Here is a 26,124-nt window from a genome sequence, read left to right as displayed (position 1 = left end):
CTGTGAAATGGGAAGGGGAAAAATTAAACTGATATATTTATTACTCCCCCCCTTTTTTTTGCATATGTTGATAACTGTTCATCATGTTACTTGATTCCTTGAACATCTATATAGCATATACTACTGAGGGCCAAACTACATGTTAAATTAATTAATTAAATTTGGAGCTGTTTTTTAAATAGCAACCACAGGGGCCCTGAACAGGATTGGGGCTGCAGCATACACAGAGGAGTTGTAAAAACAAGCCCATGCCTTTCCCAGCTACCATTTGCTTTAATAATTGCCAAAGGACAATGCTTTAAAAACAACAACAGCAGCGAATGGGATTGGAGATTTATTGATGACATTACGGAGAACCCGCCCAATCAGCACAGTTTACAACCAAATTCTGTTTCAAATGTGCAGGGCCATTAATTTTTTCCAGAGTTTGACCCAGGGGTGCAGTATGTTTGAGTGGAATTCCACCTCCCAAGTACTAAAGTCACAAGTGACATTTGAGCTGAATGCGGAGGGAGCCCTTCCCTGGGGGGGCGGGGTGCTGCCCTAAAAATATTGTATTTGCCTTTAGCCTTATTCTGCACGTTTGTTCTTTTTGCTTGGTGACCTTTTTGTGCAGTGACTAGGTTTTTTCTTTCTTTCATTCATTTTCTTTCTTGAAAAGCAGCAAACTGTTTCTTTTTGGGATCTCCACCCCTGCCTCTCGTATTCTTTTTGTTCCTGCTGGATTCGCATTTTGTTTGCAACAGTGTGTTTTTAAGGAAAATGTTTGACTGTGTTCTCTTAATCATTTCCAGACAGTGAATTTATTCAAATCATTCCCCTGCTTTGGACTCATTTTTGCATTAGGTTTTGTTTTTGTTTTTTTGCATTGTTTCTGTGTTTCCATTCCCATTAGGCCTTTGCACATGAAAGGCTTGTCTAGCAACCAAGTTTTTCTTCTCTTTATCTTCATGGTATTGCATAAGTGGTTTTTCATTTCTTTTCAAGTCAGCTTTATAAAACCTTTATAAACATGCACTTCCCCTCCAACATTTCTCTGATGAAAACAGGGACATCCTATTCAACAACAACAATTTTATTATTTATAACTTGCCCATTTTACTGGGTTGTCCCAGCCACTCAAAGTGGCTTCCAACATATATAAAAACATAATAAAACATTAAACATTTGAAAACTTCCCAGCCTGGCCTCTCTCTCCTCCTGCACCTGTTCTCTCTCTCTGCAGCTTCTCCTGCCAGAGACTCTTGTCTCCTGGCTGCACAGCCCCCCCCCCCCAGTTCACTGATCCCTTCTTCCAAGTCAGTCTCCAACCTCCTTCTCCCAATGCCCACTCATCTGCATTGAGCCACCGCTCCTCAGTGTCCAGTCAGTCCCTGACACCTGTCTCTCAAGTTGTAGGAAATTTGGGGGAGGGAGCAGCATTGGTGCTCCCCAAAAGCAAACATCCCCTGGGAGCCTCTTAGGCAAGCACTATACCTCAGACTTACATCTCTCAGCTGGGTCAATGCTGTAGGGCAGTGATCACCAGCTGACAAAAGTGCCCTCTGAGGAAGCATCTTCAGCTGTTGTATTAACAAAAGGCAAGAGAAGAATGCCATCTCCACACTTGATTGCTGTAAATAAATGAATATTGCTAAAATGGGAAGTGGCTGATAAAGATCATCAAATAGGGGGGCAAAACAGTTATATTCAACCAAGCAAAAATGACTGAGTAATGCGTAAAAGTAGAAGCATAGAGTCACCCTGAGCTGGCTATAACATATTTTGGGGTGGAGAATATGGCGGAGAATGCTGTGCCTAGTGACAAACCAGGCAAAGAATCTTTGTGCGCACAAAGGTCATATCAGTCAGATAGCTCCAGGGAAATGAATGCCACAGCTAAGAAATGCAATGTTGAAAACTAATGAAACCCAGCAGGGCTAACCTGATTCATCCAGATTCCCTTGCTTAAAGTGCCGGTGGGAAAAGAACTTAAGAAGAAGAAAGGAGGGGAGGAAGTAGCATCCCAGAGGAATGTGCCAGCTGCTCTATCGTTGACCTTGCGCCAGGGGAAATGTGCAGTAAAGAGAACTTTTTGATATTTCAGACAAGTAGAAATATTAACTAGAAGTAGAATATGTATTAGTTTATTTTAGTTTTACACTGCATCTCTTAAATATCCAGCCCATTCACTATTTGCAGTTCTCCTTGATCTTCCTAAGCATTTTCTGCCTGTCTGGTAGTGGTCATTGTTTCTCTAAGAAGGTCACACATCTCTGTAAGTCCGCCTGCCTTCGTTGCCTGAATCATTTGGCCAGCATGGCCATTCAAATGGTGTGCATGAACTGTGTCATGGGATCGATTATGTGAGGGCAGATCTTACCTGGGGGCCGCTATATATTATTTGAGTTGGCAGCCTTTGATCTTGGAGAGAATCCTCTAAACGTCTCAAAGGCAGTGATAGTCACCTATGTGTTTCTTAAAGCAGGGGTGAGTAGAAGGTAGATTGGGATGTACTGATAGATATCTAGGTGGCTTGCAGTAGATTGGTAAGGATTTCTGACTCCTAATGGCAGTAACAAAATGATTCCCCGCTGCCCTAAACTATATTGTCAAAATGTCAAAAGCTTGGAGTAGTGAGGAGTGGATCTTCGTGTAGAAGGACTGTGAGCTCTGTTCAGTTCTGGTACTCAAAACAAACTGCTTGCTTGGAATTCTTTAATTCTAAGTGTGTGTCTTTTGCAGCAGACTCCAGTTACTGGATCTCAAGGTTAAGGAGAAGTGACATCTGGGGAACTCAGATCTCAGGCCTGTTTGCATGCTTGACAGCTAGCACACCTTCCATTAGAGCAGTGGTTGCAGTGGTTCTCAAAGGTGCACCACCTGGTGTGTCAGGAGAGGATGGCAAGTGTGGTGGGAAGATTCAAAGACAAAGAAACATTTATTCATTTCTGTGCAGTATAGTCAACATAACTTTTGTGGGGATATATAGCAGAAAAGAGTATCCATGCCTCTCTTCAAGAGCATTGGCTATTCTTCTACAGTTCTCCATGCCATATTGTTGTGAACAGGGATTTTCAACTCTAACAAATATAAAAGATCAGAAAAGAGAAAGGTTTATTTGTGTTGAAGAGATGAGAGTTTGTTTGTCTTAAATTAGACCTAATATAAATGAAATTACCTGGCAAAAGCAAACTCATACCTCTCATTGAGTTTGCATACATAGTTACGATACATTGGTAAAAGGCTGATTTTTTGTTTGACGTTTTTGTTTGCTGTTTTGGGAATGATTTATGGTCTTATGCAGCTGCATTATACATTTCAGATGGGTGGGGTATAAATTATTATTATTATTATTATTATTATTATTATTATTTCTGGATGTCCCATGATAATATTATAAAGTGGATTATGTTCTATGTTGTAACTCAAGCACTGCTAGGAGTTGTTTCTTTTTGTTTTCCAATGTATTTCTTACCAATAAAAAATTCAGTGTGGCGCAAGCAAATTTTTATTTTGAAGCTGTGGCCCAGAGAAAAAAGTTTGAGAACCACTCCATTAGAGAAAGAGGCAAAGACCACAGCTCTTTACAGGCCTGAAAATGAAGTTTCAAGGATGAATGCAGCCAATATCAGAACCCAGATGCCCATCCGACAGCCTGCCTTTACGGCCTTAGAGCTGTTGCCACCATTCACAAGTTGTGCTTTTAATTATTTTTTTCATGTACATGTACTTCTTCGTTAAGCTGTATCAGGCAGAATATAATAAGCCACAAACAAAGACTATGAGAGAACAAAGTAGCCCCACACACCTACCTGGTACTCCAAGAGATAAATTGCAATCCAAGTGCCCCAAGGAAATGAACCTGGAGAGATGCCACAGGCTGAGGCCAGATGCCCAGTCTGCCCATGGCAAACACACTTCCTACATAGAGTGTTGAGGTTGCACCTGCTATTGACTGTGTAGACTTTCTCTCAGTAAAAACAATATCTGAATTTATATGTGAATTTAGTGATAATCTCAGGGTCCCTTCCAAGTCTATGATTCTATTCTATGAGACCTGGTTACACTTAACTCCCCAATTCATGTTTTCACCATGTTGGATCTTTTGTAATTCCATTTAAAAAAAAACAGCTGAGTGTGAGAAGTGAAACACGGCAAATTGACTTGAAATGTAAGTGGAAATAGGATTTCAGTATATACACTGTAGGTCTGCTATTACCAAGTGCTTTATAATGTAAAGCCATACATTATACTGGAAGTGCAGCTCTACAGAAAGACAAATGAAATTGGCATTAAGCAGCATGAGAGGTGAGTTTTCAGGCTGAGATACAAAACTTCTGTTCATAATGTGAAATAGTCACTCTTACTAGAAGAATTCCTATTTTGGGTGAAAATAGCAAGGTTCTCTGACAGGAACCTAATTAAAATGCTTGTAAAGTAAATAAACGACTATTCTGGATGCAACCCTCATCCATTCACACAAATATATAGCTTTGCTTTTAAGCAGATACATGGTTGGCAGAGGTGTGGCGGGGGGGGGCAGTTGCCCTGGGTCCATTTTCTGGAGGGGGCGCAACCAGGTGCTCCCACAACAGGCTCTGGTGTGCAAGGAAGCCACCGAGGCAGCTCCCTTGCGCCCAGACGCAGCTCCACTTCCGCTCTGCTACCGGGTCACATCTGACTCGGGGCAGAGTCGAGAGTCGGCGGCAGAGAGCTGCCCCCACCCCCACCCCTTGGCTGGGATGCCCTGCGCTCTGCTCTGCTGCAGCGGAGAGAGGCTGCCAGCCGTGGCTCCTCCCTCTCCGGGTCAAGCAGAGAGAGGCCGTGGTGCGCAGTGTGCCCACCGCACCACCTCTGCCCCCGCAGGTGGAGGGAGGCTGCAGTGCACAAGGAAGTTGACCCTCCATTTCTACTAATATTTTATAAATTTCACTGGTTTCCCATTTTGTATTTTCTTTTTTATCTCCCCTTTTATAATTATTTTCTCAAATTTCAATTTTTTCAAATTTTGTATATTCTTTGCATTTCTTGTTTTCCCTTAAACACTTAAATTACATCATCATGGCTGGATTGGACTCAATACATTTTATTGGACACAATCCAATTGTTTTAAATTTGCTGTAAGCAATAGAACCAAAATAGTACAACTATTTTGCCAGATAATTTGAGAAGTTCACAGACTCTACGAATATTTGCACCTTTAAGATAAAGACCATGCAGTTGTCAACTACTTTGTTCTACTGATTGGTAAACTGAAGCATGTGTTCAATTCTCTTCCACTGAAAAAAAGAACTCACACTGATGTGGAAAACTGAATTTAAGACTGGAAAAATGAGAAACTGAGAGAAAGCAAAATTGACTGATTCATCCTTCCTTAGTTTTCTGTCTGAGCTTTTGTCCTCATTCTTGGAAGGAATATCTGCTCCTAAGGGGGACTTAGGAAGTTCTGGTGCCTGAATGCGTTTCTCTCTCCTCCATTCTCCAGCTTTTGTCTTCTCCGCGTCCTTCTCTGTCCTCCAGGGACATGTTCATTTTGTCCTCTGTAGAGACTTGTAATTTCACTGTCTGGAAAGCAAAGCATTATTATGGAGATACAGGAGGATTCCCACCCACCCAACCCCCACCAACTTCTGGAAGAAATGCAGGGCAAAATCCTCCCTGTAGCATTTGCTCTGCTTGCTGTGATATGACATGTCAGGATGCTTTTATGGTTAGCTTTTCCTAATTGCTTGGACAGAGAAGCTGACTGTTGGCTCAGAATTGGGTCATATTTAAAAATAAGTACAACTTGCATTACCTCATCATGAGGAACAGGACATGTGGTCACTTGTAACTTCTTTTCCCTCTCTTCTTCTGCACAAAGAGCCTTTCAGATAAGCAGGGAACAAACAGATTATCTAATCTGTCTCTACCCATCCAAATGTCTTGTCATCCATCCATCCATCCATCATTCATGCCTTGGGCACCATCATAACATCATTAGGCTGTTGAGCAGACCACTGTTTTTATAGTAAAACAAAAACAACTTTTCCCTTAGAGTGACCATAGCACTAGTCTTGACCAGCATCATTACTTAGGGAAATGTACAGATATAATAGAAGGAATGGGAGGCTTGGAAGAGAGCGAGAGAGCACTACATTTGCCAAATCCTTTGCCTAGTCCTAGACAAGTCAAGGTAGTGCTAGAATAGACTAGATTCTGGTATCATCAATCTTTCTTCCTCTCTTTCATGCAGGCATACAGGAAACTTTAAAAAATATTTTATGTTAATGGTTTAAAAAAAGTCTATATGGCAGAAGCCCAAAATTATAATAATTCAGGCCCATGTTCCATTAATGTCAGAACTTTCTCCTAAGATGTTACAAAAGCTCAATCTTTGAAATTTGAAACCGCTGTTGTTCAGCAGCAAAATAATAGCTGTTGTTGGGAATTTTCTTTAAGTCAATATTTTTTCATTAATGTCATAAATATATTAGTACCTCTGACAAAATCTAATTGTTAGTTCAACAGTCTCAACTTATGTAATGAAACAATTTGCAGAATATTTTTTCAGGGATGGAGGACTGCCTCCCTTTGTGCTGGAAGTGGTTCTTGGGCTGTGTCATCTGACCTACAATGGCTCTTTCTTGCCTCTCCGCCTTCCCCACATCAATGAATCTTGAAAAAAGCCTGCAGGAGACTTTTTTCAAGCATAGTTGTGGTAAGGGAGTCATTTTCACATTGGTGAGATGTGTGTCCCCCACCAATCACCCCCTGGGACATCGCAATTAGACTCCAATAGAAGGCTGTTTTTTAAAGCTAAACTAAGTTGGAGTGGGTGGTAGGTAGGAGAAGTCTGTAGTATGCTTCATTTATTGAAGATTTTGCTAATGAATTACGTATGAAATGAGATTGGTAGATTCATTTTCTGTTTCTATTAGAAGTGTGTAATTTTTGTTGTTGAACTTGAAAGTGACTCATAATAGCCAAGCATGTTAATTCCATGGCATTGTTGCAAGGAATATGAGCAGAATAAACCAAATTATATCCCCTTTATTTCAGTGGAAGAGAATTGAACACATGCTTCAGTTTACCAACCAGTAGAACTTAAATTACATCATCATGGCTGGATTGGACTCAATACATTTTATTAGACACAATCCAATTGTTTTAAATTTGCTGTAAGCAATAGAACCAAAATAGTACAACTATTTTGCCAGATAATTTGAGAAGTTCACAGACTCTACGAATATTTGCACCTTTAAGATAAAGACCATGCAGTTGTCAACTACTTTGCTTGGCTCGAATCTGCATTGTAGTTACCATGCATTTTAAACCAATGTGCTGATAAACTGCCCAATGTTCCCTGGGTGTTCCATGCTTAGGGCTGTAATAGCAAGCCCTGTCCAGCCCAAGAGATGTGCTGTTAATCTAATGTGCCTGTCAGCCTAACATCTTTCCGATATCTTATTCCTTCAGTGCTGTGCTCTGAAGGCTGTTTCAAAGTGGCATTGATGCCTGCCTGTCAGGCTTAATTCCACCCAGTTTTCTTGTTATTGGGTGCCCTCAAATCCTGTTGCATTTTCTGTCTGTTTTGTGGTGTCTGTGAGAGAGAGGCGGGGCGGGGGATATAATTTATGTTTATTTTCTTAAACAAAATTTCAACTCATCTATTTTTTCATTCCAATTTAGACTTTGGGGTGTTTGAAGCATCTCATCTTGTTTACTTTCCCCTGCCTGTTGGATCTTTATTAAGGAGGAATGTTATTTCCTTGTGTCCATTCACTCCTCAGTCATGAGGAAAAGCTAAGCCATCACATGGGAATAGATTGCAAGAATTAGGGTCGTGGGACAGCCAGAGGGATGAGAGAGAGAGAGAGGGAGGCAGGAATGGCTTGCAAGTGAGAACAGGGTATTCATGGTTTCCAAGAAGAATGTTCTCCTGTGATGTTTAGAAGAACCATCTAGCTGCCTTTGGGGCTAATTTATGTTCCTTCCTTTCAATAGCCATTTTGCTAATGCATGCCATATGTTAATACCTTTCGGCCTTTTGATTTGTGAAGCTGTTGCTATTCCCTTTTCCTCCTGTAACCTAGAAATTTTGGCACAGCCGAGACAGATTTATGCATCCCTCTTAAAATAAATCTCAGAACCAACCTTTCTGGTCATGACAAAGTGTTCCAGGCCTCAGCAGGGCTGCAGCCCATATTCCCAAAGTGTGAACGTGTTTCACAAAGAATGGTCATGTTTCAACCTCCCTGGCTGGTCGAAAAACATGTAGCATAGGGAGTGTGGAGACAGTTTGGAGAAATTCCATCAGTTCACGGCATGGAGAGCTATCTGAGGTTGGAGACAATGGTTTTTCAGGGAATCAAAGGTGGTGTGGCATAGACATTCATGGAAGCTGCCCCCTAGTTTTTCATCAAGAAACACAAGCACTGACTTTAGATGTATACATTGCCCAAGAATCTTTACATTCATAGTTCCTACAAGTGTAATGCATATTGCCAATGATCTTGCCAAAGTTAAGGGATTTTTAGGCCTGTTGACTTTAGTGGAACAGCTAAGCAGACAATTAATTAATTAATTAATTCACTTCATCATTATGAATTCATCATCCTCATTCCCTTCTGAATGTCATATTTTCAGTGAACGGTGTGTGTGCCTTTCCTCTGACGTAAGAGCACACATGCCCTAGACTTTAAAATTGTTTTCAAAAGGAGCAAGGAAACTTTGTCACTCACAACAAGATTATTTCCCCCCACCATGAAGCAAACTCCCTTTCTTCGTTATTATATTTGCATGGTTCTCAAACCACTAAAGAGAGACTAGGGTAACTCGAGCCTAAGTTTGTGAAGGGCTTTCTCTCTTGCCAGTTAAACTGTATGTTGTTCATGTTTAGCTTCAAGATTTATAAATTAATCAATAGCAACTCTGGTTTGGTTATTACAGGTCCCTAGAGGATGTACAGTTAATAATTGGATCTCATTGGCTATTGCTAAATTCCCCAAAAGTCATGACAGTGGGTGTTATTCTGTCTGTAGCTCACAATTGTCTCCAGAAGGGATCACAATAGAAATGTTGCTAATTTCCCAAACTAGTGTTTTTCATGTAAGATATGGGTTCATAGGAGCCAATCTGATAACTGCAGACTATAATAATAATAATAATAATAATAATAATAATAATAATAATTTATTATTTATACCCTGCCCATCTGGCTGGGCCACCCCAGCCACTCTGGGCAGCTTCCATAAAAACCAAAAATACAGTAAAATATCACACGTTAAAAACTTCCCTGAACAGGGCTGCCTTAAGATGTCTTCTGAATGTCAGGTAGTTTATCGCTTTGACATCTGCTGGAAGGGCGTTCCACAGGGCGGGCGCCACTACCGAGAAGGCCCTCTGCCTGGTTCCCTGTAGCTTTGCTTCTCGCAATGAGGGAACCACCAGAAGGCCCTCGGCGCTGGACCTCAGCGTCCGGGCAGAATGATGGGGGTGGAGACGCTCCTTCAGGTATACTGGACCGAGGCCGTTTAGGGCTTTAAAGGTCAGCACCAACACTTTGAATTGTGCTCGGAAACGTACTGGGAGCCAATGTAGATCTTTCAAGACCGGTGTTATATGGTCTCGGCGGCCGCCCCCAGTCACCAGTCTAGCTGCCGCATTCTGGATTAGTTGTAGTTTCCGAGTCACCTTCAAAGGTAGCCCCACGTAGAGTGCATTGCAGTAGTCCAAGCGGGAGATAACCAGAGCATGCACCACTCTGGCGAGACAGTCCTCAGGCAGATAGGGTCTCAGCCTACGTACCAGATGGAGCTGGTAAACAGCTGCCCTGGACACAGATTTGACCTGTGCCTCCATGGGCAGCTGTGAGTCCAAAATGACTCCCAGGCTGCGCACCTGGTCCTTCAGGGGCACAGTTACCCCATTCAGGACCAGGGAATCCTCCACACCTGCCCGCCTCCTGTCCCCCAAAAACAGTACTTCTGTCTTGTCAGGATTCAACCTCAATCTGTTAGCCGCCATCCAACCTCCAACCGCCTCCAGGCACTCACACAGGACCTTCACCGCCTTCACTGGTTCTGATTTGAAAGAGAGGTAGAGCTGGGTATCATCCGCATACTGATGAACACGCAGCCCAAACCCCCTGATGATCTCTCCCAGCGGCTGCATATAGATGTTGAAAAGCATGGGGGAGAGGACAGAATCCTGAGGCACCCCACAAGTGAGGGGTCTGAACACTCATCCCCCAACACCACTTTCTGAACACGGCCCAGGAGGAAGGAGCGGAACCACTGTATGACAGTGCCTCCAGCTCCCAGCCCCTGAAGACGGTCCAGAAGGATGTTATGGTCGATGGTATCAAACGCCGCTGAAAGATCCAGCAGAACTAGGAAACAGCTCTCACCTTTGTCCCTAGCCCGCCGGAGATCATCAACCAGTGCGACCAAGGCAGTTTCAGTCCCATGATGAGGCCTGAATCCCGACTGGAAGGGATCCAAATGGTCCGCTTCTTCCAGGCGTGCCTGGAGTTGTTCGGCAACCGCTCGCTCAATCACCTTGCCCAAGAATGGAAGATTTGAGACTGGGCGATAGTTGGCCATCGTGGCCGCATCTAAAGATGGTTTTTTAAGAAGCGGTTTAATAACCGCCTCTTTCAGCGGGTCTGGGAAGGCTCCCTCACGGAGGGAAGCATTCACCACCCCACGAAGCCCATCGCCCAGTCCTTCCCAGCTAGCTTTTATAAGCCAGGATGGGCAAGGATCCAGGAGACAGGTGGTTGGTTTCACTCGTCCAAGCAGCCTGTCCACATCCTCGGAGGTAACAGATTGGAATTGATCCCACTCAACTTGACTAGACAGAACTCTAGCACTCTCCCGCCCCGGCCCTGCTCCCACGGTGGAGTCTACTTCTTCCCGAATCTGAGTGATTTTATCTGCAAAAAACTTTGCAAAATCATTGCAGGAGAACATGTGGCCCGTACTGGGCCCCGATGTTGCAGGTGGTTCCGCTAAATTGTGAACCACCTGAAAAAGTCTCCTGCTGCTGTTTTCTGCAGATGCAATAGAGGCGGCGAAGAAGTTCTTCTTCGCCGTCGCTATCGCCACTTGGTAGGCTCGACGTTGAGCTCTAACCTGTGTCCGGTCAGATTCGGAATGAGTTATCCGCCACCGGCGCTCTAGCCGTCTCAACGATTGTTTCATTGCCCTCAGATCCATGGAAAACCACGGGGCTGTCCGGGCTCCATGCAATCGGAGAGGGCGCTTTGGAGCCAAACAGTCAATAACCCTATAAGTAAATGTAAGGGAATGCAGCCTGTTCTATCTGTGTCATTAAAACAGGAACTATTATACTTGAAGTAAGACTTCCAGTATGCAAGAAGAACCAGCATGTGCTACTCTTGAATGCCACAGGCCTGACATCACCTAATTTCTTGCCAATTTCTTGTACAGATGTGCTGTACAATCCTGAACATTTCCCTTCTCACAGTGGTTTGAACCGACCTATACATGCGGCAGAATCATGTGGTACAACCATTTCTGGGCTGTACCATTTCAGATTGTGGGATGTGTCTCATCTTGTGCTGCAGTAACTAAAGGACCAGTTTGGGAACAGATTGCCTATCATTATTTTCTGCTGATTGTTATTGGCTAAGCAGAAACTGCAAATGAAATTGCTTTCTACTGAGTCAGACCATTTGGTTCACCTAGCCCAGTCTACATCCATTGTCAGTCAGTGGCTCTTCAAGGTCTCTGGCATAAGTCTCCCGCAGTCCTATTGCCTCAGTGAGAGTCTTTTGACCAGAGGTGCTGGGGGTTCAACCTGAGACCTTCTGAGTGCCTATATCTGTGTTCTGCTAGTCAGCCACTGGGGCCAGGAATGAGTGAGCTACTCCATTCAGTGACTGTCCTATCAAAACACCTGGGATTTGAAGGTGGTAGAAAATTAGTGCACCCATCGTGGTTTTTTTCATAGTGAACCCTGCAATTCTGTCAGGCAGCCTTTGCCACCCTGGGGCTCTTAGGGTGTTTTGGACTACAGTGACCATCAGTCCCAGCCAGCACTGCTGTGGTGTGCTCCCTTGTCACAACTGCTGAAAACACCTGAGGGGCACCAAGTTGATAAAGGCTGGGGGGGCGCTCACTAGATGTACTCTGTGAGGACACTCTCCATAGCATGTGGGAGTGGCATTTAGAAAGATGAGGCCCCTCCCACCATGAAAACAGGTGGCAAATATACTGTGGGTTCACTAAACTAATATGTGAAGCAGCCTGTAAAGCTACAATGCAACTGCAGCATTTGGCAACATTGAACAACAAACCAATTTGGTCAAAGTGAATGAATAAAATCCTTCACATACTTACTAGGACTTCAGTGGTGCCTGCTTTGTAAATTAAACTAGAAATTAATTACATCATTTACTGCAGAAAGCTGTAGGTATAATCCCTGTAGATGGGTAAATGCAGGTTGCACTTTGGCCTTCCTCATTCGGAAATTCTGTTTGCCCCTTTCGATCTCTGAGGCCACATCTGTCTCTGGAGCCTCTGCCGCCATTGTCTGGGCTCATTTGCGGATGCGCTGCATAGCTGAACATCAAGAGCCCCAGCTGCCTTTGCCTGTGTGTGTGTTGTTCAAAGATCCTCCCCTTGGGAGGATCAGGTTCAGTTAATTCATGAGGTGGGAAACCTGTGGCCCCTGTTTTTGGACTTCCGTTGCCAATCCTGCCATCATCCTGAGCTAGCATTTCCCCTGGTCAGGGATAATGGGACTTGTGGTTCAGCAACATTTGGGGAGGCACAGCTTTCCCACCCCTGGTGTGGGGATAACCCATAGTTCTTCTGGACTTCTTTGTTCTATGTGAGCAGTCCTATTTTGTGGTGGACTGAGGCACTATGGAAAGATCTGAACTGAGTAGGATGTATTTTTGTGAAAATTATTGACAGTGTTGAAACGCTTCCTCTGCCCCCCTTTGGTATGATCAATCCTTCTTTAAAAGGGGTCACAGATGTTTGCCTCATATTTAGAGTGAGGGAAATATTTCCTGCAAATGACTTTGCTTGCCCTCAGTGGAATCTCAAAATGTGGTGTTTTTTTTAAACAGAGCATGACCTTGAATGGGAAAAGTTACGCATAGGCTGAATTTGATGAAGCCCCATTGCCCTGCAGATCTTTCTATCTTCACTCTTAATGTTTTACATTCAGAAAAAGTGGCAGATCAAAAATGTTGTGTGAGTAATACTTTAGTTTAAATAGATTAATGATACATCACCCCAAATGTGATATTCCTCTCCCCCGATCAGAAAGAGGGACAAAGACCACTCAACCTTGCAAGGAAGGTAGCTAAGCATGACTAGAATTGATCTGAAATTAGGTGAGTTTGAGCACTACAGAGGCTTGCTGTCTCCAAGAGATAAATAAGTTGTGCAAGGAATCATTTTATTGCCTTAAGTCTGCTTTTAATTTTTTTCTGCAGCATTATGGTGAAATATTTCAAATGAAAGATGATTATCTCCATTTGTTGTTTCCAAATGACTTTTTTTTTTTAAGAAATACGATTGACAAACCGTGAAATAAACCTTTTAGATGAAGCCGAAGGGGGAAAAATTCAATATGCTGTTTGGCGACTTCATTTTTTGAAGCTCCCGGCCTTCTTGTCACAGCAATGCTTAAAACAGTTTTCTTTGGGCAAACCTTTCCTGACACTTGGAAGTTACTGTGTTTGTTTGTTTGTTAGGTTACTATTGTTTTCAATAAAGCTTTGAAATTTTTTAAATACTATTTATACAAATTATATCAATTAGGTTAATGTTTTATTATATATTTTTGTACAATAAAGCATCTTAGTCTTTCTTACAATCAAGTGGCCTATCAATTCTTAATAATAATAATACAGTGGTACCTCGCAAGACGAATGCCTCGGAAGACGAAAAACTCGCAAGACGAAAGAGTTTTTCGTTTTTTGAGTTGCTTCGCAAGACGATTTTCCCTATGGGCTTGCTTCACAAGATGAAAACGTCTTGCGAGTTTGTTTCCTTTTTAAAAAAAAACCGCTTGAAGAGGCGCAGTTGCGACTGACCGTGCTCCGCAAGACGAAAAACATCGCAAGACGAAAAGACTCGCGGAACGAATTAATTTCGTCTTGCGAGGCACCACTGTAATAATACCATGCATGATACAGTTGGGTGGTTTAAAAATGTTAAATACAATTTTAAATACAATTTTCTTGACTTCACCTATTACATATCTTCAGAATATCTAGATGAAATAGGCAGGTATTCTCCCCTAAATACTTTTAAACCAATTCCTTGTACTATTACTGTAGTTACCAAATTTCCACCAGACTGAGTTTCAGGGAAGAATATGAAGTTCTATAAAATGGGGGTGGGGGGAGGAGGCATGAAAAAATCCCAAACAAGAAAGCATATTTGGGGTACAGAGTTAGTGCTTCTCCAGATGACCTGTTTAATGAGTATTTTTCCTTATTTGCTTACAAAAAGTTTGCAAACTGCTTAGATAATGTCCAGTCTTTAGTGAGCATTCATTCGGATTTGTTGTTGGGAAGTGACATGAAAAGTGGACAAGTAAATTTGTTCCACTAGAGCAGGAGTAGGCAACCTAAGGTCCGTGGGCCGGATGCGGCCCAATCGCCTTCTCAATCCGGCCCGCGGACGGTCCGGGAATCAGTGTGAGTAGAATGTGTCCTTTTATTTAAAATGCATCTCTGGGCTATTTGTGGAGCATAGGAATTGGTTCATTTCCCCCCAAAAAATATAGTCCAGCCCACCACATGGTCTGAGGGATGGTGGACCGGCCCACGGCTGAAAAAGGTTGTTGACCCCTGCACTAGAGTAATAAGATCCACTTTAGATGCACAAACCTGGTTCTGTGCATCTCTCCAGCAAAATACTGACAGTCTGGAGGCTCAAGCCCCCTCCCTGTTCACGGCCACAAGACTGATAATTACTGTATATGCTTCTTCAGCATACCTTAAATTACAATTCTACCCTTGTTTCAGAAGAATCTTGGGAAATGTTTCTCAAAATGTTACCCAAAAATTGGATTGGTTTTGAAAGATACTTATTTGGGCAACTCGACTGACTGTTCCTTTGGTGTCCAGATTCTGTACAAGATAGTCTCCCTGTTAGAGCATGAGAGATGGGCAGTGTTTTTTTTCCAGGGGGTATTCAAGGGTACACAGTACCGGCAACTCTTTTTTGTTGTTAAAAAGTGTGGCACTTACTGCACAACTTTGTGTTGGGTACTGGCACCTATTTTTCTAGAGAAAGAGCACTGGAGACAGGCATGGACCCAGAAACGTGGACCTAGGTAATTTTGCACTGGTATGCAGATATTGATCCAAAGCAAGTTTAGGTTGAATCCCTGCCACTTAGCTCAGCTGTTTAGCAGAGTAAATGCTGACCTGGCCATGGCACTGAAACAACTTCAGATTTTACATCGGTCTGAATTAGGACTTTTTGCTTGCTGAAGGAGAGAGTTAGAACCCTAAAATGTACCTGGTGGTGGGCAAATCTGTCAATCTTGGTTTCTCTCATTTTTCCAGTCTTAAACTCAGTTCTCTGCATTTCCACACCAGTTTTCAATTATTTAAGAAAAAGTCCATGAAAAATCATCTGTGTTTTAGTGCAATCTTCTCCTAATATACACATTCGTATGAAATTTTACTAACACACATTTTTCCAAAGCAATTTTCCCTAATACAGTGCATTTTTGTACATTATACACACTTTATCCTAGTGTGTGCATTTTTGTAAAGGTAAAGAACCCCTGGACAGTTAAGTCCAGTCGAAGGCGACTCTGGGGTTGCTGCACTCATCTCACTTTCAGGCTGAGGCAGCCAGCGTTTGTCCACAGACAGCTTTCCGGGTCATGTGGCCAGCAGGACTAAACCGCTTATGGCACAACGGAGCACTGTGGCGAATGCCAGAGTGCACGGAAACACCATTTACCTTCCCGCAACAGCTTTACCTATTTATCTACTTGCACTGGTGTGCTTTCGAACGGCTAGGTTGGCAGGAGCCAGGACAGAGCAACAGGAGCTCACCCTGTTGTGCAGATTTGAACTGCCAACCTTCCGATCGGTAGGCCGAAGAGGCTCAGTGGTTTTAGTCCACAGCACCACCCACTTCCATTTTTGTATACATTACTTGGTTGGGGAACTGTATTGCAAAATTCACCAGAGTGCAGATTTCAAAAAATGGGCTCTGTTTTGGTTCACATATTCTTTCAAAAAGTGCAAATTATGTAGGTTCACCTTCAAATGTAAACTGAATCAAATTTCTACCCCATCGTGAGCTGTTCACTTTGTAATTAAGTCTGTGGTCAATTTCTTGGCCTTGGCACAAACCCTGAGTTCCCGGATATAGTTATGCTGCCAGTAGATACCTATGGGGAATATGCAAGAGAAAGGTAGGGAAGAAAGAAACAAAACAGCATTTGAGCATTGCATACATATGTGGAAACTGGGAAAAATTGGTGGATTAGGTTACCTGATTCTGACCAGTATAGGTTTCACAGTCACATTACTGGCAATACAAAGAATGCTTTAATACCTCATGTGTAAATATCCAAAGGCGGGGGGGAGCTCAATTTTTTGATGTTTTGATTCTAATGCATCCTTATTTTGGACACGGTTGTTGTGACCTGATAGCGCACGTAAAGTGGATGGAAGTTGCGGGCCCACTCAATCCCTGCTTGCTAATCTACAAGTGCAGCAGAATCACGTGGTGCCATCTTTTCGTGAAGGAGGCCATTCATTCTGCAAATGAGGAACAGGTGTTGAATGTTTAAATTGCCACTTAGGGAAAAAATCCTCCATGCAGAATGTTAGCATGTGAGAGGGAAGAGTTATTTCCTAGACAGTCTTCTTTCTAATGTGCTAGTTTTCTATGTGCAGGAAGTTTTCTTTTTTTCTGTGAAAGGGCATTTTAACATGTGATTTCCCTGCCTGAAGTGGTACAGTCTAGGAACAGTAAAGCTTTCTACTTCTGCTGCACCTTAGAGGCAGGAGCATGTGGTGTTTTTGTTTTAGCTGCATTAGCAAAGAGGAGGGGGGAGAGAGCGTCATAGCTAAAGAAGTGCCGTGTGCGTTTCGGCACACTGTGCTGCTCTGAGAGATGCTAATTCTGCCGACATGTTAGCATCATTGTGCTGCGGTGAGGCTGTGTGCCAAGTGGGTGTGTGCATCTCACAGCCATTTGTTTCTTTCTCCTCTTCTTTTGGGTCCCGCTGCCAGACAGGAAGGCAGGTGGCCTAGGATTTGCACATTCCCCTGCGGAATGGGATGCTCTGACCAAGAGGGTTAATTTGCTGATGCTAAAGCTGGTGAATAGAAAGCAAAACCATTTCTAAAAGTTCCAACCACAAGAAGCCGTTCCAGCTCAACTGTTCTTCCTCCTGTTTCGTTCCACCCATGCAAATGGCGTATTATACAATGTGGCCTCCACACTTCCACTGTTTTGTGGGATGGATTCGAACACATACCAGAACTTTAGGTTTGTGCTGTTAAAGTGGTTTAAAGGGCTTTTTCTCCCTAGCACAACAAACCCACTTTTAAGACTTCTTGCAGTTTGGAGAGCGAAGTTTGAAAAGGGTAGGATGAACAAATGACTAATGGCAAGATGTGTAAACCTTCAGAACAGGACCTATTGGCAGCTTGTAGGAGGCAGTGGTAAAGCCACTCCTTAAGAAACCCTCCCTGGATTCAGAAAACCTAAGTAACTACCAGCCAGTTGCTGGTCTCCCCTTCTTGGGTGAGGTTCTTTAGCAGGTGGTTGTAGGAAGAAACCGATCCAGGTATTGTAGGAAGAAACTGATTTTCTAGATCTGTTTCAATCAGGGTTTAGGCCTGGTTTTGGCACAGAAACTGCTTTGGTCGCCCTGCATGAGGACCTCTGTCAGGAGAGATAAATATGTCCCTGTAAATTCTCCTCAACCTCTCAGTGGCTTTCAATACCATTGACCATGGTATCCTTCTGGAGTAGCAGTCTGAGTCGGGGGTGGCACTGCTTTGCGGTGATTCCAGTCCTACATGGATGGTCGCTCCCAGAGGGTGATGCTTGGCGAATGCTTTCCAGCCCTGTGGAGGCTTTAATGTGGAGTTCCTCAATTTTATCCCTTATGCTATTTAACTTCTACATGAAACAGCTGAGTGGGGTCATCCAGAGTTTTGGAGTATGCTGTCAGCAATACGTTGACGATACACAACTCTGCTTCTCCTTTAGATTTGCAGGTGTTTCATTGGATGTCCTGGACCAATGTCCAATGGACTGGATGAGAGCCAACAAACTGAAGCTCAATCCAGATAAGACTGAGGCACTGCTAGTGGGTGATTCCCTAGACCGGATGGCTGGGAGATGACCTGCTCTTGATAGGGTTACATTCCCTCTGAAGGAGCAGGTATGTAGCTTGTGGGTATTCCTGTATCCTTTGCTATCGCTTGCGGCTCAATTGGCTTCCATCAGCTTTGACTTGTGGCCCAGCTGCACCCCTATCTGGATAGGAGTATCCTAACTTCTGTTGTCTATGCTCTGGTAACTTCTAGGCTGAAATACTGCAACACATTATACATAGGGCTGCCTCTGAAGACAGTTGGTGCAGAATTCAGCAGCCAGGTTGCTCACTGGGACAAGATGATTTGAGCACATTACACTGATCCTGGCCCAGCTGCACTGACTACCAATTAGTTTCTGGGCCCAATTCAAAATGCTGATTTTAACCTATAAAGTCTTAAATTCTCAGGACTGCAATACCTCAAGGACTGCCTCTCCCCATGTAAACTGATTTGAAATCTGTGTTCATCATCAGAGGCCCTTCTTCGTGTGCCTCCTCCATGTGAGATCTGTAGGATGGCAGCATGAAAATGGGCCTTTTCTGTAGTGGCTCCCCATTTGTGGAATGCTCTCCCCTGAGAAAATCACCTGGTGCCTTCATTATATATGTTAATGTTAAAACTGCTCCTCTTTAATCAGCCTTTGGCTGATTAATATTAATATTCTGCAGCCTTTTGAATTTTGTTTGTGGAAGAGGAGGTTGTTGTTTGGTTGCTTCTGTTTTAACTATTTATTTGTGTGTTTATAGTGTATTTTATTCTTGTGTGTTTATATTATATTGTATTTTTTTCTTGTGAATTGCTTTGAGATCATTTGATAAAGGGCAGTATAGAAATCAATCAAGCAAACAAAATGTTCCTAGTACATTTCTGAGTGCAATTCAAAGTGCTGGTGCCACAAAGGCCAGCTTCCAAGGGCTACTGAGGGAGCCCACGTCACACCTGTGACGTCCCAATGTTAGTTGTGCATGTGACGCCCGGTGTCATGTGATGTCAGAGGAGCTGGGGGCAGAGCTGAATTTAGTGGCTGTGATGCTCACTGGCTAGCGGCTCCTCCTCCACCTCCTCTTGCCACTGGTGAGAGGCTGCTTCGACCCTCCCTCCCCTTCATGGCAGGAGGAGGAGCCACTGCAGCCACGCCACACCTTGGCTCTGTGCTTCACCTCTGCACTTTTGGGACACGAGGGGCAGCCCCTACCTCCAAAATACAGGGGGGCAAAAGGTCTCGGCCCCTAGGAGCCAGTGCCCCTCGTTGGTACTGAACTTTAAAGTCAAACTCACCCCTGTGTCCTCCAAGGTATATGTTAGGAGGAAATAGTTTCACTTTTCTGTGCAATTTACAGACATGCAGTTCTGTGCCTACCTCTGACTTTCTGAAATAAGCATTGCCCAGCTTTTGTGTGAAGACTGTTTGCTTCATTTAACCATAACGGTTACAAAGTTCAATTATTTTTCAATTAAGAGAGAATAGTCTTCCTTTCCACCCTTACATTTTGATGAGTAATTTTTCACACAAATCAATTGCAGCTTCCCTGAATAGCCTGCAGTCTGTTAAAGGGCAAACCTATCCCATAATGGAAAATGCTCTTTGTGCAAAGCCCTGCAGCTCAAATCTTCAGCCTGAGTGGATTTTTACACACTATTATTACATTGTACCCTAATGCAAAGATAGCTGCGAGGACCATCATTTCATATTGCTGTAACATTTGTACTGATTGACTTATTGCATTATATATAGATTACATCCTCTGTTTTCTTTGAAACATACCATACAATTTAAAAGAAAAACAGGCTCCTTTTGCGTTGGAAGAACAAAACCTGACACAAAAAGAACAGTGAATGACTGACAGCAAAATGCCTCCCACAGTGAATTAGATTCCAGCAGTCCATGCATCCACCAAAGCACCCTGGAGTAGAAAGACAAATGGCAGCCAGTCTGAAATGTCTGGTGGAATGCTGCTGCCTGTAGTGGGAAGTAGTGCACAAGCCCCCTTCAGGCATTCAGGGAAGTGGTGAAGCTTGAGGAGTGTTTGTGCAGGAACATTCTTGCAAGCTCCACAGCCACCCCATGCCCTTGGCAAACTGGAGAGTGGCTGTGTGGGTAGCCTGATCCTACTTGGTTCAGCACCCCAGGTAAAGTAGAACCCTGGAAAAGTAGGGTTCCATGTGAGATGGGGAGGATCGTGGCTGGTCCCGATCCTGGAGAGGACTCTTCAGGGATGGAGGCATGGGGCGCCAAGCAGAATCCCACTCCTATGTGAAGAAACCCACACCAATCCAAAGGCAGCCTGAAGAGCCCCGCCTTGGTCATCCCTTCTCCAGGACTCAGGAGCAAGGGGTGTGTGGACCAGACAGGAAGCCCCTTCGAGTACCAGTTTGGGTCTACTGTAGAGGAAAGATACTCAGGATGAGGAAGCCATCACCCAGCAGTGGACTAGTTGGAAAGGGAGTGGCTATATAAGCCCTTCAGTCTCCTCTGGGTCTTTGCTGAGTTAACTTGAGAGCCACTGCTCCAGTCCCACTGCTCTGCTGGTATCATTGACTCTGGCTCCAGCCTCTGCACCTAGAAACTGATATGGACACTTGCCCGAGTAGAAACAGGCTCCCCATGTCAGAATGTTGCCCTCCAAGTCACATAAGGTAATGAGAAGTTGGAAGCTAGTAAGCTCATTCACCGAAGCCTGCGCCTCAGTGAGAGACTTTCTGCTTTGTATGCAGAAGGTGCCAGGTTCAATCCCTGGCAGGAGCTCCACAGGTAGGGCTGAAATGTCTGAAATCCTGCATAGTTGTTGCCCATCAAATGTAGACCACACTGAGCTGGATGGACCAATGGTCTGATTTGGAATAGGGCAGCTCTCTGTGTTGGCTTCAGCATTCTGCTGTGCACCGTAAGTGGGCTACAGCAGAGCAGCAGTGTGTCTCCTTGTAATCCAGGCCTCTCACTTGGTGGGGAGGGAGTTCAAGAGTAAGGATGGAATAAATGACACATTTTTCTTCTCCCAATCTTTTTCCTGTTGTCCCTTATATTGCTACCAGATCCATTTCTGAACACTTTACAGCTGAGTGGTACGAAGGGGGAAAAGTATTGCTTTTTTCCCCTTCCACCTGGAACATTCCTGTATGGTACAATTTGAGTTCTGCTTTGAAACCTTGGGAAATGTGTTCTCCCTTCGAACTTTCTGTGACTAGGGCTGTGGGGGAAATCTGATTCAATTCTCAATAAAGGCAAACCTGCCTACTTTACAACTTCTGAAACAATATGCAAGCCAAAACACAGCTCCCCACCCCCTTCAAAATCTGCATTTCTATGAATTTTGCAATACAGAAAATTTTCCTGCAGTCGAGTAACAAGTACAAAACATGTATGTACTGGGGCAAAATGTGCAGAGAAATCCATCTATTCATGAAAATAACATTAAAAAATACATTGCATTAACGGAAATTTCTTTGCAGAAATGTGTGTATTGGGGGAAATCTCGTTCAAATATGCGAATGTTAGGAACTTGTCACACTAAAGCGCTGATGAATTCCCAACTGATGTGGAAATGTGGAGAAATGAACTTAAGACTGAAGAAACGAGACACTGAGAGAAAGGGAAAGAGGCAGATTCTCCCACCGCTCTCTGTGGCTGAATTGCTCTCACCCGCAGATTGCTTCCAGACTGCTGCTGTTCTGAGGCAGGGTGCCATTGCATACAGGCAGCAACCATTTTGCACAGGGGCTCCATTCCTGCCCCCATGCATCAGCAGAGTGCATGTCAGTGTGCCCAGTCCCATTGCACCCAGCCCTGCCCCCGTTCCACCCCCATTCTGTGTTTTTCCAGGTCCAATTGCATGTTAGTTGGACACACAGCTGTCAGGTGGTCAGCAGCTGTACAGATAAAATCAAGTTGTGTAAGTATAGCTGATTTTGATCAGTTACACAATAAAGCCGCTCCCCCCAAAAAGATTTGGTGTGGTTTTTTTTAATAAGTGATGGGAAACTGCATTTGCTTGGGTGTTATCTAAGCTCTCCACAGACAAATCAGGATTTAATGCTTAATAAGCAGGTTGTCTAGAAGCTCCCATAGACTCTCGCAGGTTGCCTGGCTTCTGGTTCCTCAGACCACTCTTGCCCCACTCTCTGTAGACTACCACCAGCATTCTGTAACCTCATCGGTTATTGTCTAGCAGTTTCCCCAGCTTTTCTTAAAAAGTTCATTTTAACTTGCACACTTCTTTACTTCTAGGAAGTTCTCCAAGTTTGTAGAAACCACAACCTTATATTTAGGTGGTTCCTTTCCACTTTTAAACTGTTAGGCTTTCAACCACCTGAGTTTTCTGTTAGAGGGAACAGTATATGCCTGCGAAGAGTATACTTTTTCGTTATTAGTTGATTTGATGGTGAAAGTATCAAGTTCCTAGTTGACGTGTTTATCTAATACACTGAATGCATAATTGTTTTAAATTAAGCTCTTTAAATGTATTGTGATTTCCACAGGAAATAATTTCCAAATACTGGTTTGCGAGGCAAGCGCAAAACAGTTTGCTGGTTGCTTGACTCCCAGAGTTCAGAAAAAGACTAGACTAACACAGAGGCTGAACTTCTGGTGCTGAACTGAAAGCTACCTATGGTCATGATTCTCCAGGATGCAGGTAGTGCCTTTGCTTTACTCCTGCATCTCTATGGTGCTAGCCCTAGTTGACTGACCATGGAAATAGCAGCCGGTTGAGTATCAGACTCCCTGACAAATAAGGCACTAGATATGTGGAACAGGACAATTTCTCCTGCCGTCCTTCATGACCCTGCCACCCTATAGGATTCAAATGAGAATGGAAAGCAAGGTTAGCTTACTCTTCCTCCCCTTCCCCAAACCTCTATCACTCTTGAAGTTAGTCTCTGTGGTGGCAGCAAACACTCAATGATGCAAAGCATTTTGTTTAATGAAAAGCAAACAAGCCTCTGGAAAACAAAAAGTGGGGAAATTTAATTACAAACTGAACAGATTCTGCAAGATGCTGCTGATGCTTCTAATGAGCCATTTGTGTGACTTGCATGAAAGGAGGTCATTGCTCATCACTTTTGTCTCGTGAGTGAAAACCAATCAGCTTATCTTGGCTACAACTTTCAAGGCTCAGGTCTCTCCAGAGAGGAGAATGCAGCCTTACTATTCTTGGTTTTTCTCTCCACAAGGATGGAGCTGATGCTGTGGGTGATCCAGGTACACCTGAGCTCACTGTTTGTTTGTTTGTTTGTTTGTTTGTTTGTTTGTTTGTTTGTTTGTTTTCTATACTGCCCTATACCCAAAGGTCCCAGGTTCACATAAAATATAAAATACAAAAAATCAAAACAAAACCAACAACCCAATAAAAAACCCCCAAAAGAGCCAGCATTCTTTCAAAAGGGTATATGATGTAAATCAAGTCAAGCAAAGGCCTGGTTGAAAAGGAACATTTTTGCCTGGTGCCTAAAGGTGTATAATGAAGGTGCCAGGTGAACTTACCTAGGAAGAGCATTCCGCAGATGGGGAGCCACTGCAGAGAAGGCCTGTTCTCGTGTTTCCACCCTCCTGACCTCTTGCGGAGGAGGCACACAAAGAAGGGCCTCAGAAGATGATCTCAGGGTCCAGGTGGGTTCATATGGGAAGAGGCGGTCCTTGAGGTAATGTGGTCCTGGGCCGTTTAACACTTTTTTTAGGTCAAAACCAGCACTTTGAATTGGGCCCGGAAACTAATTGGTGTATGTGCATATATACACAGGTTTGTGACCAAACAACACCATAATTGAACACTACTGGGTTTTATTTGGTTGTGTAAACAGACAAATGACATTTTAACCCTACTTCTTCCCCTTAGCCTTCTCCCTCCTGCCTACAGTATTTGTTTCTAGCAATCATCATCATCATCATTCCACCCATCTGATTGAGTTGTCCCAGCCAGATGAGTCTTGATATGATGCATATAAAACATTTGTTCTGGTTTGTTCATTTGTTTCCTTTCCTACTCCTTATCCATTCTGTGTTTTGTTTGTTAGATCATATGACAGTCATCTTTTAAAAAGTAATCCTAATTGCAATGTGTCTAGTACACTAAGCACAATATGTATGCATGCATATAGATGGACAGGCTTGTAAGCAGCAGCTTGCCTAAACAGAAAAGCTCTTCTATTTCTCTTTTGTGTTTCAGATCGTAGATGTTGGTGGGCTATTGAGAATTCTTGTAGGTTAATAACTCTGTAGATTTTCCAGTAATAAGAGCAATGGTCAGTTGAAAATGAAGCCACAGCTATGCTAGATGCAATAGGATTCGGTGCAAGCCTGACTGCTTCTTCGCCCTTTGCCTGAACTGGATCACACCATGCACACAACTAACTAACTAACTAACTGGTGGTTGGAATGAAACAGCAACTTTGCAAGCCCTCACTCCATACTCCTTTGTCATGAAGGGAAAGATTGCATGTTGTGCAGGGATGGAGGAGGAATCTGCAGGACTGATTCCAAAGCAGACTCACCTGATTCCATTGTGTGCACTTCAGAATCATCAGCCCGGCAGATCCCTTTGCAAGGAATCTGAGGGCTTCAGTGCTCCCTCTGTTAGCTGCTCACAGTTTGGGATGGCTAGCACATGGAGCCCCTTGTTGCAGGCACTTTAAATAAAGTAGACCAAATCCTTCCTAGGAGTGACGGAACTTGATTATGTTCTGTCACTCTCAGAGGGAATTGTATAAAAAAGCATGGCTGCCCCCATGCAAAAACTGGAGGCAGCCAATTTCCCCCCTGTACTTTGCCTCTGAGAGCAACACAATGTCATCCAATTCCATCACTCCTTGAAATACTTGTTCCATTGTATTCAAAGCAAAGGAGTCTTGTGTGCTACCTACTCCAGGCTGAATGATTGGTTCTACAGCTTTTAAAGGTCCAGAAAAGAATTGTTACATGACAGATGCAGCTCTGCAGCCCTCAAACCACTTTTTTAAGTTCTAGGGGGTTGGGGGGGGACCTTTTCTCTTTCAAATTAACACAGAAATGGGACCATGTAAAACTGGGATGGACCAAACTTTAATGGGTCCATCCATCCTAAATGTTGTGCACAGATCATCACAGAATTGTGAAAAATAGGGGACATGTGTAGCAATGCCGTGCCAAATTTGAGGCACCTTGAAAGGCTGTTTATGGCAGTAAAATAGCCCTGCCATTCCCTGCGGGATGTGCTTTCACTTCTGTGTCCTGCCATGGACTCATCTGAGCCAACTTACTAGTATTCTGCGGATTTTTGTAGCATAGCGGGAAAAGCCCTGAGAAGCATCATCAGCGTTGGATACAAGTCAGTGTGACTGTTGTGACTGTCATCAGCATCTGTTTGATAGTATGTTACAAACAACATACTTCCTCCCCTGCCCCCCCCCCACATGGCAAATGCCTTTTTAAAAATACACTATGTTTTGTATATGAAAGTGCCCATGTGTGCCAAAATTTTGTCTTTGGAGTAGCTAGCATTTGGAATTAGCAGACTATTCCAAAGAGAACTTTTGTGTAAGGCTTTTACCTACTTACTTACTTACTTACCTACTAGCTTGTTATATTAATATAAGGCTGCTCTATTTATTGCTAAATAAAGTCAGGGATACTAGGGTGACGAGACAGAGAGAGGAGACCCACAGTAATAGTAAGGGAGAAGCCACACTTCTTCTTCCAAAGACATAGCAGTCTATAAACAGCTTTGCAAACTCTTTGAAACTGATCAACCTGACTCAGAGAAGCATCTAAGGTTTTGAGCCAGGAACACTGAAAAGGACAATAAGTTTGCGCAGCTGCAAGCAAAGCTTAGGACAGA

The 26,124-nt window shown here is 43.5% G+C and overlaps 2 protein-coding genes across 10 annotated transcripts in view; one reads left to right on the top strand and one right to left on the bottom strand.

Moving 5' to 3' along the window:
• Positions 1 to 11,235, bottom strand: part of LOC310744223 (uncharacterized protein) — a 70,246-nt gene extending 59,011 nt beyond the window's left edge. Inside the window, exon 1 of the mRNA XM_083575361.1 lies at positions 10,373 to 11,235. Coding sequence (XP_083431487.1) covers positions 10,373 to 11,183 — 811 coding nt within the window. The 5' untranslated portion in view covers positions 11,184 to 11,235. The remainder of the gene's footprint in view (positions 1 to 10,372) is intronic.
• FRMD4A (FERM domain containing 4A) overlaps positions 1 to 26,124 on the top strand; it is a 426,455-nt gene that overhangs the window by 262,313 nt on the left and 138,018 nt on the right. The window contains exon 1 of one of the 9 annotated variants that reach the window (XM_083574961.1): positions 18,212 to 18,381. The exons of the other annotated variants lie outside the window; for them this stretch is intronic. The gene's annotated coding sequence lies outside the window, so the exon portion shown is untranslated. Of the gene's footprint in view, positions 1 to 18,211; positions 18,382 to 26,124 lie in introns of those variants that run through there. 9 annotated transcript variants of the gene reach the window in all.

Source organism: Podarcis filfolensis (genome assembly GCF_964270895.1).
Source record: "Podarcis filfolensis genome assembly, chromosome: 10".
NCBI classification, from domain to species: domain Eukaryota; kingdom Metazoa; phylum Chordata; class Lepidosauria; order Squamata; family Lacertidae; genus Podarcis; species Podarcis filfolensis.
Note: the sequence above shows the minus strand (reverse complement) of the source record. Positions and strands in the feature narration are given on the sequence as shown.